The sequence below is a fragment of the Acanthaster planci genome, unplaced genomic scaffold (genome assembly GCF_054643075.1).
Source record: "Acanthaster planci isolate LZ-2023a unplaced genomic scaffold, COTS_SCS Contig148, whole genome shotgun sequence".
Classification (NCBI taxonomy): domain Eukaryota; kingdom Metazoa; phylum Echinodermata; class Asteroidea; order Valvatida; family Acanthasteridae; genus Acanthaster; species Acanthaster planci.
This window is the reverse complement of record NW_028257769.1, coordinates 16,059-33,832: the sequence shown is the minus strand read 5'-3', so window position 1 is coordinate 33,832 and position 17,774 is coordinate 16,059. Positions and strand designations below refer to the sequence as shown.

The 17,774-nt window shown below is 45.6% G+C and overlaps 1 protein-coding gene across 5 annotated transcripts; it reads right to left on the bottom strand.

Annotated features, from left to right (window-relative positions):
* Positions 1-272: 272 nt before the first annotated feature.
* LOC110986295 (uncharacterized) lies at positions 273-16,544 on the bottom strand. Of its 5 annotated transcripts, none has more exons than XR_002599119.2 (4): positions 13,942-16,544; positions 11,859-13,498; positions 2,355-2,411; positions 273-404 (listed from the first exon to the last, which is right to left on the bottom strand). XR_002599119.2 is itself a non-coding variant. In XM_087132228.1 (4 exons), the coding sequence occupies exons 1-2, from the start codon at positions 16,272-16,274 to the stop codon at positions 13,247-13,249; spliced, it is 453 nt and encodes a 150-aa protein (XP_086988354.1). In that variant the 5' UTR covers positions 16,275-16,544; the 3' UTR covers positions 273-404; positions 2,355-2,411; positions 11,859-13,246. The 5 variants fall into 5 exon arrangements, 3 of the variants coding, with proteins under 3 accessions (XP_086988354.1, XP_086988356.1, XP_086988355.1); XM_087132228.1 differs by having other exon boundaries at positions 16,074-16,544; XM_087132230.1 differs by lacking the exons at positions 273-404; positions 2,355-2,411 and adding exons at positions 9,675-10,065; positions 10,301-10,401 and having other exon boundaries at positions 10,724-13,498; positions 16,074-16,544.
* Positions 16,545-17,774: the final 1,230 nt, after the last annotated feature.

Here is a 17,774-nt window from a genome sequence, read left to right as displayed (position 1 = left end):
CTTCAGTTGTCCAGGAAAGCATGGGTAATTTTCAATGCATTCAACCAAGAGAAAAGACTTTTCAAACATTGAAGAGTGTAAAGTTGCAGAATGGTTTCTCAGAAAGATCCCCTGCAGCCTTAAAATAAGATTACTTCTTTTTCTAGGGACACTACGGATACCAAAGCTGTCTTGCAAAAATTTTCCTTCTTCGTTTGACTAAAATATCTTCAACGCAAGCCTGAAACCACTTTTTACTGTGTTTAAGACAATGCTGGACACTTTTTTATGGGGGGGGGGAAATATAATCTTTATGCTCAGGAGCACCCTATTTGCACTGGCCAATCTTGTGAAGTGACGCCCCTCCAAGGACCACAGTAGACAGGAACCACTTCACCCTGCTTGGCTCACTGATGTTCTTTCACCTGCATAGATGAGAAAAATGGCAAGAGTCTCTTTAGGGCATTATGTTACATGAAATCACTTGAAATAAAGAGCAAGATTCATGGCAATATGGATAACAACAAAATTTGTTGTTAAAAATCATCCTTTTTAGCGACAAGGTCAGATTTATCATGTAAAGCAGATTTTTAAAAAATTTTTGTGACTCGTATGTCCAAAACATTTTGTTCTCGAATTAAATGTGCTAATTTATTCCAAAACACTCCTTAAAACAGACCACTGTATAGAAAAGGATCGCCATGGAAGCTGCATGTAAGTTTATCATCTGCCGTTCTGCACAGTGGCATTTTAGTCTAATTTCTGATTTCCTTGGTTTTCTGTCTCCTTACCTGACATTCCTTCTTTACTCTCAAAAAAATACAGCCATAACGAATCTTGCTTTGGGCCATTCATCTTTTCAAGTTTCAATGCAAAGCTTCAGGTTTCTTTAAGTTGATTTGTGCTGACTTTTCAACTGTCTTATTTGAAGACTTAACCTATAAATCACGAGAACCCTTGGAGATACTGTAACATCAACCAATGTCCATTCTTATGCAAATCATATTATATGTTATATCATGCATGTACTATGAGCATTTTATCTTAATTGGCCTCAATTAATCAAAGTAAAGTCACCTTGATTTTATAAATGAGAGAAAAAAGGAGGTTATACCTGCAACTTAACCAGAATAATCAGGATCCGTCTGATTTTAGAGTGAATGATAATGAAGTGGATTCAGGGAACACAATCCAAAATGGCCATCTTGTGAACAAAGCCAAGTGGGCACATAATAGAGAAAAGTTATATATGTGCATGAAAACTTCTGCCTGGCTACGGGTGGAGTGTTAAAGGTACAGTCCATCATTTGCAGTTAGCCCAAAAAGTAACTGATGAAATAAATCGTGTTGAAAGACATACATGTTCTTGGTTGACTAATGGCAATGGAACTAACTCCCTGTGAAATTACTCTTTCTGGTAAGCTGTCATTTTGAAGGAAACAATGAAAGAAGGCGATTTCAGACAATGCATCTGAAGACACATTTTTGGAAAAATTGTCGATGAAAATGCACAAGCCTTCAGACGGACAAAGCCGCATGTCAGTAATTCGTTGGTATCAGTGTGTGATATTGCATAGCTGCATTTGAGTTAATGTGGAGAACGGATTTTGAGTAATTGTTTTGCCTCAAAAGGAACACAATGCATAAAGGATCAGACAAATGATGGACTGTACCTTGGAAACATGAGAAGCTATTATTCTTCATTCGCAATATCATAAAATGCATGGACAGGCTGGCATAAAAATTTCTGATGTTTTTAACCTCTTGCTGCCGGGTGGATTTTTCTTGAGCAAGACAAGATGCTGGGTCCTTTTTAAGATTTTTTCGTTTTCACAATTCTGTAAAAATTCATCTTTTCATTTAATGGCTGTTTATATCCAAATGAAGGACTCTTTGGGCACTACTCTAAAGCTGACAGGAACCTTCATTGACTCCTGAATATTTCAGCCAGGCCTGCTGCCTTGGGAAAAAGAGCCCAGATTGTGCGGTGTTACATAAGATTCTTTTGTTCCCGAAACGGGCATAGTGCACTGCTGACCTCTTTTCAATAGGGGCCAGATTAGCGTGCAGCAGTGCTGTGTGGCTCATCGCTGCGGTGGTGGAGCGCTTTTGTCCCCGGTGGTAATCCGCTTGCTCTGAATGCCTCAAACCGTGGTATACTGTTTTAAAACAAGGTTGGATTATCTCCACTATTGAGAGCAAAAAAATGTTGGTAATGCCCAGCAGCTCAATCTTTTGTGCTGAGCACGGTCTTTTGTTATAAGGCCCAACTCTTTTGTCCCAGTTCCGGGCTCCCCAGCTCTGCATATAAAGCCTATGTACTCAAAAACGGGTCGCCCAGCAGGAAGTGGTTAAAAGAATCAATCATGGCTCACCTATGCTCCTTCAGCCAGGTAACTGCATCTCCATGAAAAGCCACGACAACCACAACACTGAAAGGAATTCAAGAAAAATCCAATTTGCTAAATCCTTGGCAATTTCAAGCCATCATGTTCATGACGTTTGCAAATAACTGAAGACACACAAAACATTTTAGCTCAAAGTTCCAAATTAATTGCAAGTGTTTTTCAAGTTAAACTCTGAAAGAACAACTCTGATCTCTTGATCTCTCCATGAAAGTGCTTAGAGCTAGCATTGGTTACTCAGGCCTGGGATGGTTAGAGGCTCAAGTCCACCTGCTAGTTCATGTTACTGGGGACTAGAGCTAGGATTGGTCACTCAAGTCTGGATGGATAGGGGCTCAATTCACCTGCGGATGGATGTTGCTGAGACTAGAGCTAGGATTGGTCACTCGAGCCTGATTGGTTACTCAAGCCTGGATGGTTACATCGGAGAGACAGGCAGGGATCTAACCACTAGACTCAACGAACAACGAGCCCATGGGCGACGAGGAAACTACGAGAAGTCATCCATTGTTAAACATTCACATGAAACAGACCATTCTATCAAGTGGCCATGAACTCATCGCCAGCATCGAGCAATGTAACCCCCGACAAATCCGCAAGGCCATGAAATCTTCAAGAACAAGACGGTCCTCCAAGACATCGGCTACATTAGTGATATTTGGCACCCCCCTCCTGTCCAAAGGGTCCCCTACACCCACAGACTCCCAGCCTTCAGTGCCACATGGGTCCCCTATACCTGGCACTCTCTCCAGCACTTCCAACACCAACTGACACGCACCAGTGAGCAGCCACAGCAGCCCTCAACACAGTTCAGGCCTTCATGCCCCAGTACCCAGATAGGCTTGGATCCCAATTCCCACGCCTAAGTGATCACCCACAGGCATATACCAGCAACAGCACAGTTGGATCGCATCAGTCCTGAAGACGGACAGAGCACTCGCTGTCTGAACGTCGGGTAACCGGTTCTTTTCAGAACCACATCTACTCAAAAGAGATATTTTTCACATGGTGTATCCGCAAACCCTCTATCCTATCGTATTCCACCATGCAAACCCCTTCGAGAGCTACTAGGATTGGTCACTCAAGACTGGAAGGTTGGAGGTTCAAGTCCACCTGCTGGTTCATGTTGCCGAGATTAGAACTAGGATTGGTCATTCAAGCCTGGATGGTTAGAGGCTTTGGATAGGAATAGACTTCCACAAATACATTGTACAAGTATATTGCTGCAAGAATGCAATTCCTTCCCCACGTGGAGTCCGTCGGGTCTCCTAGTGATACTTACGCTGCCCAGCCTACATATGCAATTTTCCATGGGCCTATTACAATTCGCTGAAAAGACTTGACTATGTATTCTGCCCCTTGACCCTTCACAATGCACTACGGTCCCGCCCCCATGTTCATCCCTCTTTTGGAAGTGGTAAGGTCACAAGAGCTTAAAGGTCACAAAGTTGGGAAGGACAGGCAGGAGCGGGTGGGCAGGGGCAAGTATCACTAGGAGACCCGACCCACTCCACGTGGGGAAGGAGTCTCCTGTGTTCACATACCCCTGCCCAGCCTACATATGCAAAGTGGCACCGTACCCTGGAGGTGGGTCGGCCATGGGAGTATAATAACTAGGAGAACATAAGGCGGGCGTTGTGGAAGTGGACACTCACCCGGCGAACCTACTAAGGCTAACTATCAGTCCCCTGGCCCGGAGCAGTGCTAGATGTTGCCTGGACTGCCGAGCGCAGGGTCGGTCTGCCATGGGCTGTTTCACTCTGAAGGACATCCTTAGGTAGCATTCAGTGAAGGTGGAAGGATACTTCCAACAAGCCGCCTGGCAGATTTCAGCTAGAGGAACCCCTCTGAAGTATGACCAGGATGTAGAAGCGGCCCGAATATTATGGGCCCTGACATAAGCGTGAGTCATCCCATCATGCTGAGCTGGCCAGTCTTGATTAGTGAAGATAATAGCCGAGACCGTTCAACGGGCGATAGTGTCTTTAGATGTTGGGTGAAAGGGTTTGACGAAAAGTTGAGAATCAGATTCCCGACGACATTTCGTTCTGGCAAGATACCACTTGAGAGTCCAGACAAGGCACCATTTCTTGTCAGTGTCGTCTCCCGTAAGTGAAGTTATATTAGGAACAAATATGTTGGGAGGTCAGAAGGTAGGCGTCTGGTTTTTAGTCAGAAACCTGATGGATGGGATGAAACGAACCCTGTGAGACTCCCAGTGGATGTGGCCATTTGGCAATTGATATGGCATGTAGCTCGCAACCCCGTCTCGATGCAACGACCGCTAGGAGGAACGCCAGCTTGATGATGAGATGGACGTCAGACGCGTCAGCTAACGGTTCGAAGGGGGGCCCAGCAAGAACGCTCTACATGTTCTTGTTGGGCTTCTACACATTTCCGAGATCCCAGGATGAGACGAGGCCTTTGACATGGGGGCACTCAACAAACATTCCTCGAAGAAGATGGTGGATCACAGCATTGTCAGAGACAGTCGATCTATCGCTGAAACCCGAGTGTACAGCCGCCAAGGCCAACCTGATAGTTGCAGATAGTGGAAAACTGGAGGCCCCAGTGGAACAGTACATGAGGAAGTCTGCGATAGATCTCACAGGAGCTTCATTTGGAGAAACATTGTGGTTGTCGCACCATCTAGTAAAATGATGTAGTCGATTGTTGTAAATCTTGCGAGTGGACAGTCGTCGACCCCGGGCCGCCATGGACGCAGCGTCTGCAGAAGGGCCCAACGCTATGAAGGATCGTTGACAACATCCAGCACGTCAAGTGAAGATCCTCCAATGCTGGGTGGAAGATCCCCGACTTGGGCTGGGTGGAGGATCCCCGACTTGGGCTGATGGAGGATGTAAACCAGAAGGATTAACGGCGTACCAGGAGTTTTGTCAGTCTTGGAACCATGGTTGGAGAGGCCAGAACGGGGCGATGAGGATTCGACATGGCTCCCATTCTATCGTGGACAGGACCCGTGTGATGAGGGCAATTGGAGAAAAGGTGTACACCAAAGGGCCCGACCAGTCAATCTGTAGGGCGTCGTCACCCATTGCCTGCGGGTGAGGAAACCTGGAACAGAACGTCAGGAAATGGGCATTGTCGGCAGATGCGAAGAGATTGATGTGAGGACGCTCGATCTCCGCGAAGATCTGGCTGACCACAATTTGGATAAAGAGTCCACTCTGTCGGTCTGATGGCACCCCAACAGTGTGTCAGCCATGTTTTGTTGCTGGTTCCCACAATGTGGACGGCTTGGAGGGTGATGCCTTGGTTGATAGTCCACATGAAGAGCTGTCACGCAAGGGTGCAGAGTTGGGGAGAGCGAGTGCAGCCCCGATGATTGATGTACGCCACCACTGAGGAGTTGTCACTCTGGATTTAAACGGAACGACCTACTAAGTGTTGATGAAAGTGGCAAAGAGCGTTGAACACCGCTTGAAGTTCCAACATGCTGAAGTGCTTGTCCCGACAGGCGGAGTCCCTGACCCCGGAGGCATGGAGTGGAGGCAGAGAGGCTCCCCATCTGAACAGCGACACATCTGTCATCACAGTCACGTCCAGGCCTGGAGGGATGAAAGGCAGGCCGGCTGACAAGACACTCGGTGACGGTCCACCAACGAAGGTGATTGCATATGTTGGGTGGAAGAGATACCGGGGTAGTAATTGGGTTGCTCTTGGGATGGTACTGAGAAAGGAGATGTAGTTGAAGTGGCCGCATCCGTAGTCGACACCATGGGACAAGGTCGACCAGGCTGGCCATTAAGCCAAGCAGACAGAGCCAGGCTAACACCCGAGGAGCCTCAGCCGTTAGAAACTGGAAGACGCACTGACACAGGTTGAGGATGCGCTCTGGTGTTGGAGTCACAATACCTTTGCGGAGGTCGCGCACTGCACCAATGTAAACTGGCCTCTGTGATGGGTTGAGATTGGACTTGATGTAGTTGATGAGAAACCCTAGACGTACCGTTGTTACAGTGCAACCAGTGCATGAATTGAATGTTGTGTTTTTCCGATTATGTTTTTACTGTGTTCCGTTGATTGTTTTTATTCCGAGTATATATCAATCTACCCCGAAGGTAATGGAATCGTCCAAAAGTTGTAGCCAATCAATTGCTTGTCATTCCCCGTAGATGTAACTCTGGCATTCAGAGAAGGCGTTCGCGAAGTGGGAAAACGCCTTCCCGTCTTACGCAACGGTATTTTGTTCAGGCTGTGGTAATTGTCAGAATACCCATCGGATTATTGTGAATCAAATCACGCCAGTCGATATAGAATAGGTCACATTGTACAATCGGACACAATTAAAATCTTTGGGTGCATGTTGGAGTTTTCTTATGTGAGAGATGTCGAGAGTGAGGGAGGTGGAAGCCCTGGTCTCGTTGGGGAATGGCTGATGATCAGCCAGTCGTCTAGATATGGAAAGATGAGCGAGTCGCGCTGTCGCAGTTGAGTGGTGAGTGTCTTGGCAACCCGGGTGAAAACCCTGGAGAAGTGGACAGGCCGAAAGGAAGAGCCCGAAACTCGTAGATCTGGCCTCAATATTCGAAACGAAGGAATTTGCGGTCCCGGTCATGTATTGGGATATGAAGATATGCATTTCGCAGGTGACCCAACACAGAACTGGTATAGAGCACAAGACCATGTTCAGGGTCTCCATTCGAGACCACTTCGGCCTGATAAACTTGTTGAGCAGCTTCAGGTTGATTATTGGTCACCATTTCCCCAGCTCTCTCTTGGGTGTCAGGAAGAATGACGGAAATCGGTGGATGACTTGAGTGTACTGGTATAATGGCTCGTTTGCGTAGTAATTCTGAAATCCCTCCTCCAGAGCCAGATGCCTGGAATTGTTGTGGGGAGGGGGAGTAGAGCGGTACAGACCATCTCGGACGATGGGGAGCTCATGAAAGAGGGTGTAGCCGTGGGTGATGGTGATGAGGACCCAGCTGTCTGCGGTGATTTCCCGCCAGAACCCAATTAAATTGCCCAGACGGCCGCCGTGGCCATTGAAGGTGAAGGAGAATAGTCACCGGCGCCGCCCCACAAAGGGACTGGGGGCGCAGGGCGTGAACCTACGGCTGGCGGGTCGTGGCTGGAACCTCCTGGAAGCAGTCGAGGGTGGAGCTGGACGGGGGTTCGATGAGCGAGCTGCTGGCTGAAACAGACGGCTAAAGGGACAGTCTGAAGGAGGAGTCAGGCCCGGCTGCCGTCTTGGTGGCGGTGGTGGCTGCCATAGCGGAGGAGCCGCGGATTCTGCAGAGTGAAATTTTCCTGGCGGTCTCCATGCGCTTCACTTCCGACTCGAGGACATAAGTAACATCTTCCGGCGAACAAGTCGTCCCCAAGAAGCAGCAGATCGAGAAGTTTGTTCTTGACCGACTCGTAGGGAATGTTCATAGCATCTACCGCATTAGCCCTGCGGCTGGAAGTAGCTAAAAGGGAGATGTGGGTGAACTGCTCAAAGACGGAGTTAAGACCCTTGTCGAGCCCACGCAGGGCAAGGGCCACAAAGTCAGGTGAGACGGGAGAGCCCTCCTTGCAGGCCTGAGCAATATACTCCGGAAGGAAGAAGGCCGAACATCGGGGCCGAAGCAAGAAGCCGTCTCCAGGCAACAAAGAACCGACTTGAAGTTGGCCTTGTCCTTATCGGAAAGTGAAGCGCTTACCGGCATCTGAAGAAATCTTGTCTCTAAGCAGCATCAGGGATGTCCAGAGCTGACAAGAAGCGAGAGACATCTTTCTGGGGGAAGCGGTAGTAGCACAGAGCCCTGGACGGCATTGCATGCCAGCACTTGGCCTTTGTGAGGACATTCATCATTTCAATGCAGGAGCGATCCAGTGGGATCTCCGGGAAGATGGGCTCAGTTGACTCAAGGTGTGAAGGGTGACGTTTAAATGCTCTGCAGGCGTAGGATCCGAAGATGGAAGACCGAGAACATGTACATGTACCAAGTCGCGCTAATGAAGGCGAAGGCAGCCCTTGGGTTGGGTCAGGCCAGCGATAGGCAGGCTTTGATCTTTACAGCAGCCACTGCCACTATGCACCAGTGAACTGCCGTGATGCCCTTTAAAAAAAGCACATACCTTTCGGCCTCCTGGCTGACGTGCCCCTTTTCAATGATCAGTAGGCTTAGATGTATTTGAAACCTTCAAGTTACCGTTTCTCATATCAGCTGTATCTTTTGGGTCAACGGCCTGCCGCATGGCCGCACAAGCACTGTTTTTCATTTTGTATTCGTCGCCCGTAGCTGTGGTATTGCAACCATGTCAATGTTGTTTGAGTTGTGTGATGCTAAAAACGTAGCACCAGACTACTTTAATACAGACTGGTTATAGATCACAGCACAGAATTACCACGCAGTGCACTGATTGGATTCTGTACATTGCACATATTGAGACTGCATCAATAATATTTGTGGGATTGCGGACGGGAATACGACCCATGCAGTCTATTTTTTCCCTCCCCATTTCACTGACAATTCACTTACGCGATGCAACGGCGGACTATTGAATAAATGTTTCTGACCAGTGACCAACTCGACTGAATAACACTCTTGTAACTTTGTTGGTCGTTTTGTATTTAATGTGAATTTCATCAATTTTTTTCATCCTACCAGCCCTTCATGCCTTCCCACAAAAGACTGAAACAAAATCTTGCAAGCAAAATGGCCGGTGTAGCAGCCAAGTGCCTACGTTTGGATACATTGCATTGTTTAGGCGAGATTGGTATTTTAACAAGGCCTGACGTTACACTGGTCACATGCATCTTCTAAAGTTAGAGCATGGAATGCAAGCCAAATTATTTGGCGTGCTGCCTACACATGGTAAATGGGGCCTTACCCTTGGGTGGGAATTCGTGTTTATTTCATATCTGGTATTTAATAAAACAACTGTTTTCAAAACCACATTTAACTTGAAGGGTGGAATTTCAGTTGGGCATATGATGTTGGACTTGAGGGCCAGGAATTTTTTTTATAGGTTAGGCTAATAATACTAGGTAGGGGTAGGCCTAGATATCGTTTTTGAATAAGCACGTGGGGAAATCAATATCTTTATGAATGACTTTCGTTCAAGAATCTTGTTTTCTCAGGACTTTTTTTCGAAATAAGCAAGTGGGAGTCATTGGAATTACGATAAATGCATGCAATAAAAGGGGTGGGGTGAAAATAGATAAAGGGATGGGTTCAATAACTAGCAAGGCATGTGGCAGAAAAAAAAATTCAGCAAGATATTTGAAAACTTCAATGATTCAAGTGAATGCTGCTTTTAGATTGCTGACCACTTATATTTTATTTGATTTCAGGCCATAATCACTTCCAACTGATAACTAAACTACAACATGTTTAGCTGTAATACTGGTAGATGCTTCGTCCAATGCCTCTTCCATTGCTTCGTCCAGTGCAAAGAGCAGGAAGACAAGGTCTGACACAGTCAAGTCCAGGAACTTTGGCAGCTGGTTAGACTTCAAAGAAGGCGGCAGCTGTGTTTGCAATGTTTGATGTCGTATTTGCAAAGACTACTATTCTGCTTCAAATGTACATAACACTAGGAAACAGAGGTTGAACTTGAAGTGTGACATGGATGCATATGGCACAACAAATGTGAAAACAAGACACAGCCGTTTCACACCGCAAGTTCCAGTTCCACTTGAAAGCAGTCGAGAAACTTCAGGGTCAATCTGAAACAGCCAAAACAAAGATGAACGTCAAAAACACAGTTACAACACTGAGTGCAAACAATAATGAGAAGATGTGCAAACTGTTTGACCTGGCCTATGTTGTTGCAAAACGTGAACTGCCGTTCACTGTGTACAGTGCACTTGTGGGAATTGAAAAGAAACATGGTATTGCCCTTTGGGATACATATGCAAATGGAAAAGCATGTAAGATGTTTATTGATGAGACAGGACGTACCATGCTTGATGAAATGAACAGTAATTGGCAGTGCAGTGGAGAAAACCACACACCATTCTATTTTTCCCTCATCTTCAATGGAAGCGCCGATAAGTCATTCTCTGAAAAAGAAGTGATCTCGGTCAAGATCATCAAAGATGGAAGGCCAGAGATCAAACTGCTTGGGTGAGTATTGTGGGAGATGGAGATTTAAAATCTCACTGTAAACTATTCATTGTCATATCAATGATTGATTCTTTTGTACACATCTTGCAAAGACATTCACTGACAAATGCATATTTGTGTGCTATATCACTGAGTGCATAAGTGACCTTCAACAATTACTATTTCACCTTTTAGGATTGTAGAGTCAAAAGGAAGCACTGCAGAAGCCATTTACAGTTCAATAGTCGATAAGTGTGATGAACACCGGTTGGAACTTACCCAGTCTTTGGCAGCATCAGCAGCAGATGGGGCATCTGTGAATACAGGTGAATACAATGGAGATTTGGCCACACTGACTCAAGCTGCATGCTCTTGGATGGTGAGAATCCACTGTGTACCTCATCACATGGAGCTTGCTCTTAAGGATGCATTTTCCAACACATACTTCACCCAGGTATCACAAATAATAGTGCCCACTTTGCCTCTGTTTGACAACTTAAGACTTTACAAAATCTGCGATAACCTACACGTAAATGTAATATGATTAGAATTTGTAACTGTATTACATTTCCATTGTTTTTACTTCTTCACAGACAGACAAGCTGCTGATGGACATGCACTATATCTTCAAGAGATCACCCAAGAATTGGACAGAATTTCAAAAGCTCTCAGACACTTCAGACTCATGTCATCAAACCTGTTAGGGCGTCTGGAACACGTTGGATTACCCAAAGAAAGAATGCAGTTGAATCTCTTGACAAAGATTACACAGTCCTGGCTCAGCTTTTCGAGGACATGGCGTCAGATCAGAGAAAGGACACAACAGCAGAAGATACGGCTAAATTGAAGGGGTACCTCAAGACACTGAAGTCCGCCAAATTCGTGTTGAATCTTGCATTCTATGCCGACATCCTGCATGACCTGGCTCAGCTTTCCCTTGGCTTTCAGTCAAATGAAAAGTTTGTCTATCAAGTGAGAGCTAACACTGAAGCAACATTGGATGCACTTCAGATGAATAAGACAAAGCCTGGGAGACTGACAAGCGCAGCACTAGAAGAGGTTAAACGGGATGACAAATGGACATTCAGAGGACTTGAACTCACTGTGGGTACTTTCATAGTGGAAGCATTCAACAAGATGTCCAGAGCTACCGTCAGGGATATTATCAGCAATGTTGACTCTTGACTGCGATCTTTTGTTGAGGATGAAGTTTTGGTGGCCGCCGATATCCTGGATCCTACTAACTTACCAACCAAGCTCTGACAAGAATGCGCTCCATGAATATGGAAATGAACATGTCAAAAATCTGACCCACCATTTCAAAGAAGTCATGATTAAGCAGGGATGCCAGCTTCAAGGTATCAATGCTGAATGGATGAAAATCAAGCTTAACATTGCACAAAACCATATTCACCTCAGATCAGTTGATCTGTGGCACAAAATGCCAACTCAGAAGCATGAGGAATTCCCCAACTTTCTGCATGTGGTCAGGGTTCTTTGGGTGTTCCCAATTGCATCTCCACGAGTGGAAAGGCAGTTCTCTGCTATCAAGCGAATTCTGGGTGATTGGAGATCACGTCTTGGACTAAGCATCACAGAAACCCTCTTACGTATTTCACCAGAGGGTTCAGAGCCTGTACAGTTTGATCCACAGCCAGCAGTTTCCAGACGGTGGAGTAGCTGTATCAGGTCCAGTCGACCCAACACAAAGGTACTGGGTCAACGGACCTCTATGCGGCAAGCTGAAAATGCTGAGCGAATCTGATGAGTCCAAGTCACCAGGTGCAGGATCACTCAACCAGTCAGATGAAGAGAGTGGCACAGAACATGAGAAGCAACAGGAAAATGACGAGGATGAATCTGAAACTGACTCAGATATTCAAGGGGATGTATTTTGAGTTTGTGAGTAATTCTGTGTAGGCGTGTACAATGACTTTCAAAATATGGCATCATGAAAAGTAATGACAACATCGAATGGCACCAGCACAGTATTATTTGTTTTTACTTTTTACAATTCAGGCAGTGTCACTGCTCAGCATGTGAACAGAAACAATGGAAATTTCAGGTTGAAAGTTAAACACCATGTTGAAATTGAAGGAAAGTCTCTTAAAGTCAACAACATTCAAAATGGCCTTGGTGCCCTTTCAGTTGGCCTGGGTGCCGTTTGGTTTTTGGGAGCATTCAATGCCACATGGCTTTGACCCTCTGAAGCTTGACGTTGAAGCCTGGACAGAGTCAATGTGTTCATCCTCAGAAGAGAGCGGATGAAGGCCCGCAGGAGGAGGGGGAGGAGCCGAACTGTGGTCAGAGCGAGTCCAGTCGCCACGATCCAGGACCGTATCCCGCTGGAAAAACTGGTCTGGCTGGAGAACATAGGCAACTTCAACCTCCGAAGGGCACCCCTTGTGAGGGAGGAGGAATGGCCAGAAGGGAATCCCGGTCAGGCTCTGTTGCTGCTGGCTGAGGCTTGGAGTCTATGTTGTGGGCGAGAGAAGGCCTCCAAGAGGGACTCAAGGGTCGCTATCCATGGGGCGGATCCGGATCGGAGCGGCGTTTCTTCTCAGCCTTGGATGAGAAAGAAGAAGCCGAAGAAGACATTATGGCCTTATGCTTATTAGTCTTTGCCGGTGCAGGGGAGCCGGAAGCCGGGACAGATGGAGATGCAACTGGGCGAGGATCCCCGAGTGGTCGGTCGTATCCTGGGAGGAGTGCCCCATCGGCAGGGCAGAGGTCATAATAGAGCTGCAGATGGAGTGTGGAGGACAAAAGCCCCAGCGGCGTAGCAGTCCAAAAGGGCTAGCATCATCCAATGTAGCTTGAGGCTGGGTGCTGTGTTGTAGCGCAGGTTCGCCCGCAGTTGAGGCGGTGGAGCGTGGTGAGCCAGCCGTGGAACCTGTTGCCCGCTAGGAGGGGGTTGACTGGCCCAGTTTCCAAGAGGACGTCACCCCGGTGAGCAGAAGCTGGTGAGGGACCTGGGGCAGACATCAGCAAGCCCCACTGGGCCATCAGTTGGTAGGGTCGCTCGGGGATGTGGCCAGTAGCAACACTCAGTACCTGTAGCATAGAGTAGAAACAGCTTGTTAGGCTTTGGTCAATGATAATCGAGGGTAACGTCAGCTCAGCCCAACCAGTAGGTGCCGGGAGTAGTCTTCAGTGATCAAGGGTAGTGTTGTGGTAGCTGCTCGCTCAACCCTAGCCCATTTATTCCACTGGGTCCTCTCCCCGTCACGGCCGTTAATTTCGGATAACGCAAACCGCACCACTAAGGAGCGAGGCAGCCCTCCAGCCCCACTCCCACTGCCAGACCCATACAGCATTGGGCGTTATTTTCGAACGCACGCACCACATTGAGAACAAAGGGCTGCCCGCTAGCCCCGTTCAACGGCCAATACACAGCCACTACTACAACAGTAGGTCACACCCAAACCTGTTGATAATGCACAGAAAAAGGGGCAGAAAAGAACAAAAGTATGAAATACAAAGAAAAGCACTCTTACCAACTGATCAGAAAACACTCTTTATTCCTACACAGGAATCAAGTCAATTCACAAACGCCAAAGGTTACGGAACTCAAAACTCTGAAAATGCCATGAAGACAGGTCTGTAAATTAAAGGCACTGAGAAAAGGACGAACATGGCGGTGGGACCGCAGTGCATTGTGGAGGGTCAAGGGGCAGAAGTCTTTTCAGCAAATTGTAATTTGCATATGTAGGCTGGGCAGGGGTATGTGAACGCAGGAGACCACGTTACATGTTCCCACAAGTTTTTTTAAAAATTAGCACAGCACTTGCATGTACCACTTGCACAAAAATATGCTTCACTTCCACGGCAAATGTGATCCCCACCACACCGATACACTGTACTTTGTGAGACATTCTCTGGAAGAGTTTGTGCTGTGGTGCTAAACTCATTCTTAACTCACATAATTTCAGCAAATGTTGTTAAAGCCTTTTTTCTTTTCACCAAAGTACAAAGCAGTGGATTTTAAAAATTTGTATGTGCAAAAGTATCTGAAAAGTTGTTTGTTGTTTACATTTTGGCCCAACTCCTTGGGATTTATTTTCATAAATCCTTCAGTGTCTACCACTGTTGATGATAAAGTCTTTGTACTTGCACATTAGGGCCTGTTCTGGAAAGTCTTTAATGAATCAAACTACACATACAAAACAACTTTAAATGTTAGGAATACTGGGTACTTGGGGAAAAATCCCCCCCCCATTATTGGGAGTTCATCTCAACCCCGTAATCTCCATCAAATCCTCAAATTATTTCATGAAAAAGAATTTCTGTCCAGTGGTTGAAAAGGACGTAAGAAGTACTGAATGTGCTCGGTGTAGCTTCTATATAGAAATCCTTTGGGTTTTTGACTGCCATTGGAAAAGTGTTGCAACCAAAACTGTTTTTCTCTTTCTAGAAAAACGGAAAGACTTCCGTTTGTTTAAAGAGCATTTCCAAGGAAAGCATGTTTTCTCCGATTTCATCTGTTCAAATAAATATGGAAGCATCCAAATTGGATGCAGTGTCATTCGTCTTCAGAGCTCAACTATAGCAAGCTTAAAAGGGTTTTTTTTTTCTGTTCATGCCAAGACGCGAATTCTGAATGTAGATTGTGTCATTCGGAGAAAACAGAGGAAATGAAGGGAACCCTCGCCCTGTGTTTGTAGTGGATAAACCCTTGTGCATGCCAAACAGTGCATGTAGCCATTGTTTGTAGCAATTGTTAGATTTTGTTAGAAAAATACTATTGTCTATGTTGATGTCGTGTTCTAACACAACTTAAACCACTGCTGTTTTGATTTCTCTTCAAAAACATTTGGCATAATCAGGACACAATGTTGGAGTCAAGTCCTCAAATCCAAGTACAAAGTACTTTGAGTACTTTAGGGGCTAAATCCTGGTCCGAGTCCAAGTACACTGGTGACGAGTCCAATTGCATCAAAGGCCAAGTACTGGGCCAAGCCAAGTAACAAATAACTTAATTATTAAAACTGAATTACACAGGCACATGGTCTCCTTGCAACACAAATCTGCATTACCATGTGGATATTCACACCTTTTATTCATGTGAAATTATCAATGCATAACTGGCTATTATTAGTTTAACCGTTTCTTAACGATCAATGTGGCTTACGAATACCTGTGCAGAAACCTTTACCAAAGATTGAATTAAGTACATAAGGAAACCCTGAGATATCAAAACTGAGTAAAAAAGCAAGACAATATAAACTTAAATAAAGATATGTACTGAAATAGAAACCTTCCCAGTCACCTTATAATATTACCTAATGTTAAAACCCAATGACCAAGACAGAGACCCAAGCCTTAACCATAACTGATGCCAAGACTGAGACTAGACTAAAATCTTGTAACTGAATCACAAAACAAAAAACACGAGCGTTGAAGAAATGGCTTGAAAGAATTTTGAATGCACCTCAAGTTTAATTATAACTACCGAACACTTTGTACTTGAGAATCCTTATTTTCATATCAACAGTAATAATGCCCTCTGAACTGGAATGATAAAAAAAACGTCTCCTATTACAGAAAACGCTTCATTCTATCGTCTTGTAAACTAAAAGAAATCAGTTTTTCTGAAGTTACACTTCAAGAAAACAAGACTGGAGAGCACCTTGCTCGTGAGGCGGCTGCGATGGGGCTGCAGGAAAATACCACCTGTGCTGAATACCCGCTGTTTAAGATGGACGTCATCCCACTCTTCTCCGTTATTCTTGTTTTGCAGAAATTGCACACTGTGTTGCTTTTTCCCACTGATGCTGAACTCGCGGTATTCTTCATAGCCCCATTTAATTATATCAGAAATCGCCGACATATTCAATGATTGAAAAGGCCAAGAAAAGTGAAATATCTGTGGCCCACGTGCTCACGAACTTCGGCAATGGTCTCTGCACAGAAACACATATAAATGCATCATCGTCACGTGCATGCACAACGTTATGGTGTTCCATATGTGCCATCCGGCGTCGCATTTTTTAGCCGGCGTCGCATTTTTTAACCGGCGTCGCATTTTTTGACGGGCGTCGCATTTTTCGACCGCCGTTGCATTTTTCGACCGGGCGTCGCACTTTCGACCGGCGTCGCATGTTTCAACAGGCGTCGCATTTTTCGATGATAAATTTTAACTTTGACCTCCACACAGCCCATTTGAAGCCAGTTATTGGACGGAGAGAACCTCCGCCTTTGTGTTGGACATTGTTTAATCGGAATCTCAGAAATTCTTTATAGACTTCTGGGGGGATGTGTTAGGTAACAATAGTCTGGAGTGTGCATACGGATTAGAAAGGTAAGGGGGGTACCCCTCCGTCCCATACCCATCCACATGCAGTCTCATTTCGTTGAGTGATAAACACAAGCCCCCCCCCCCTCCAAATAAAGAGAGATGAATGATCTCGAGCCCATGACCAGACGGCCTCCACCGGGGGAATGCCTGAACCACGGACTATTGCCTGAACAACTTCCAAAGTGTGAAATACCTTTCTACTACTGTACTGAAAAAAAATAAGATCAGTCTTGGCTTCCTCTAGACAGATTTTAATGATTCAAAAAGTGTTTTCGGAAAACTTTTCGTGATTTTGTATTACTGACAACTTCTTTCAACCAAGAAAAAGCAAAATTTCTCTAAGTTATGGTGCGTGACATTTCTTCGCCAAGAGTAGTTACATTTTAAATTATAGACCGTACTGCGATAAACGCTCCCTCGGGAAGCATGTCTGCAAGATGGCAAATACCATACCAACCAGAGTGAACAATAGGCCTACTATACTGGGTTTGATTTTTGTAGCAACTAGTAATCATCAGTACGGGGACATTTTTCACTCAAAAAGCTTGCAGAAGTGAGAAACCAAATTGAGCGAGGTGAACTTCCACGAGTAATCGGGTTCATTAAAGGGCTGTTAATTTATTTACATACAGTTAATCGACGCATACATGCTAATTTATCCGTTTCCATTATCAGTAAAAATACGGTACGCACACTTTTAGCATCCACGTCAACAACGTCAGGTCCGGCTGGACCAAGGTTGACCATTGATGATTAATGGCTTATTCACATTGGAAGGCGACGCAAGTTGAAAAATGCGACGCCCGTTGAAAAATGCGACGCCTGTTGAAAAATGCGACGCCCGTTGAAAAATGCGACGCCGGTTGAAAAATGCGACGCCGGTCGAAAAAGCGACGCCCGTCGAAAAATGCGACGCCCGTTGAAAAATGCGACTGGCACATATGGATCACCATAGGAACTACACTAAAAACTTTAAGGGTGTCGTCCACTAATTCAGGCCCCATTGAAAACAGTGTAAAATCTTCATTTTTC

Bases quoted from the DNA above. Each gene is read 5' to 3' on its own strand.
- LOC110986295 (XM_087132228.1), bottom strand. From the start codon at position 16,274: ATGTCGGCGATTTCTGATATAATTAAATGGGGCTATGAAGAATACCGC. The intron at 13,499-16,073 runs GTGCTCTCCAGT...TCTATGCTACAG, and splicing joins GCAGCCGCCTCACGAGCAAG to GTACTGAGTGTTGCTACTGG.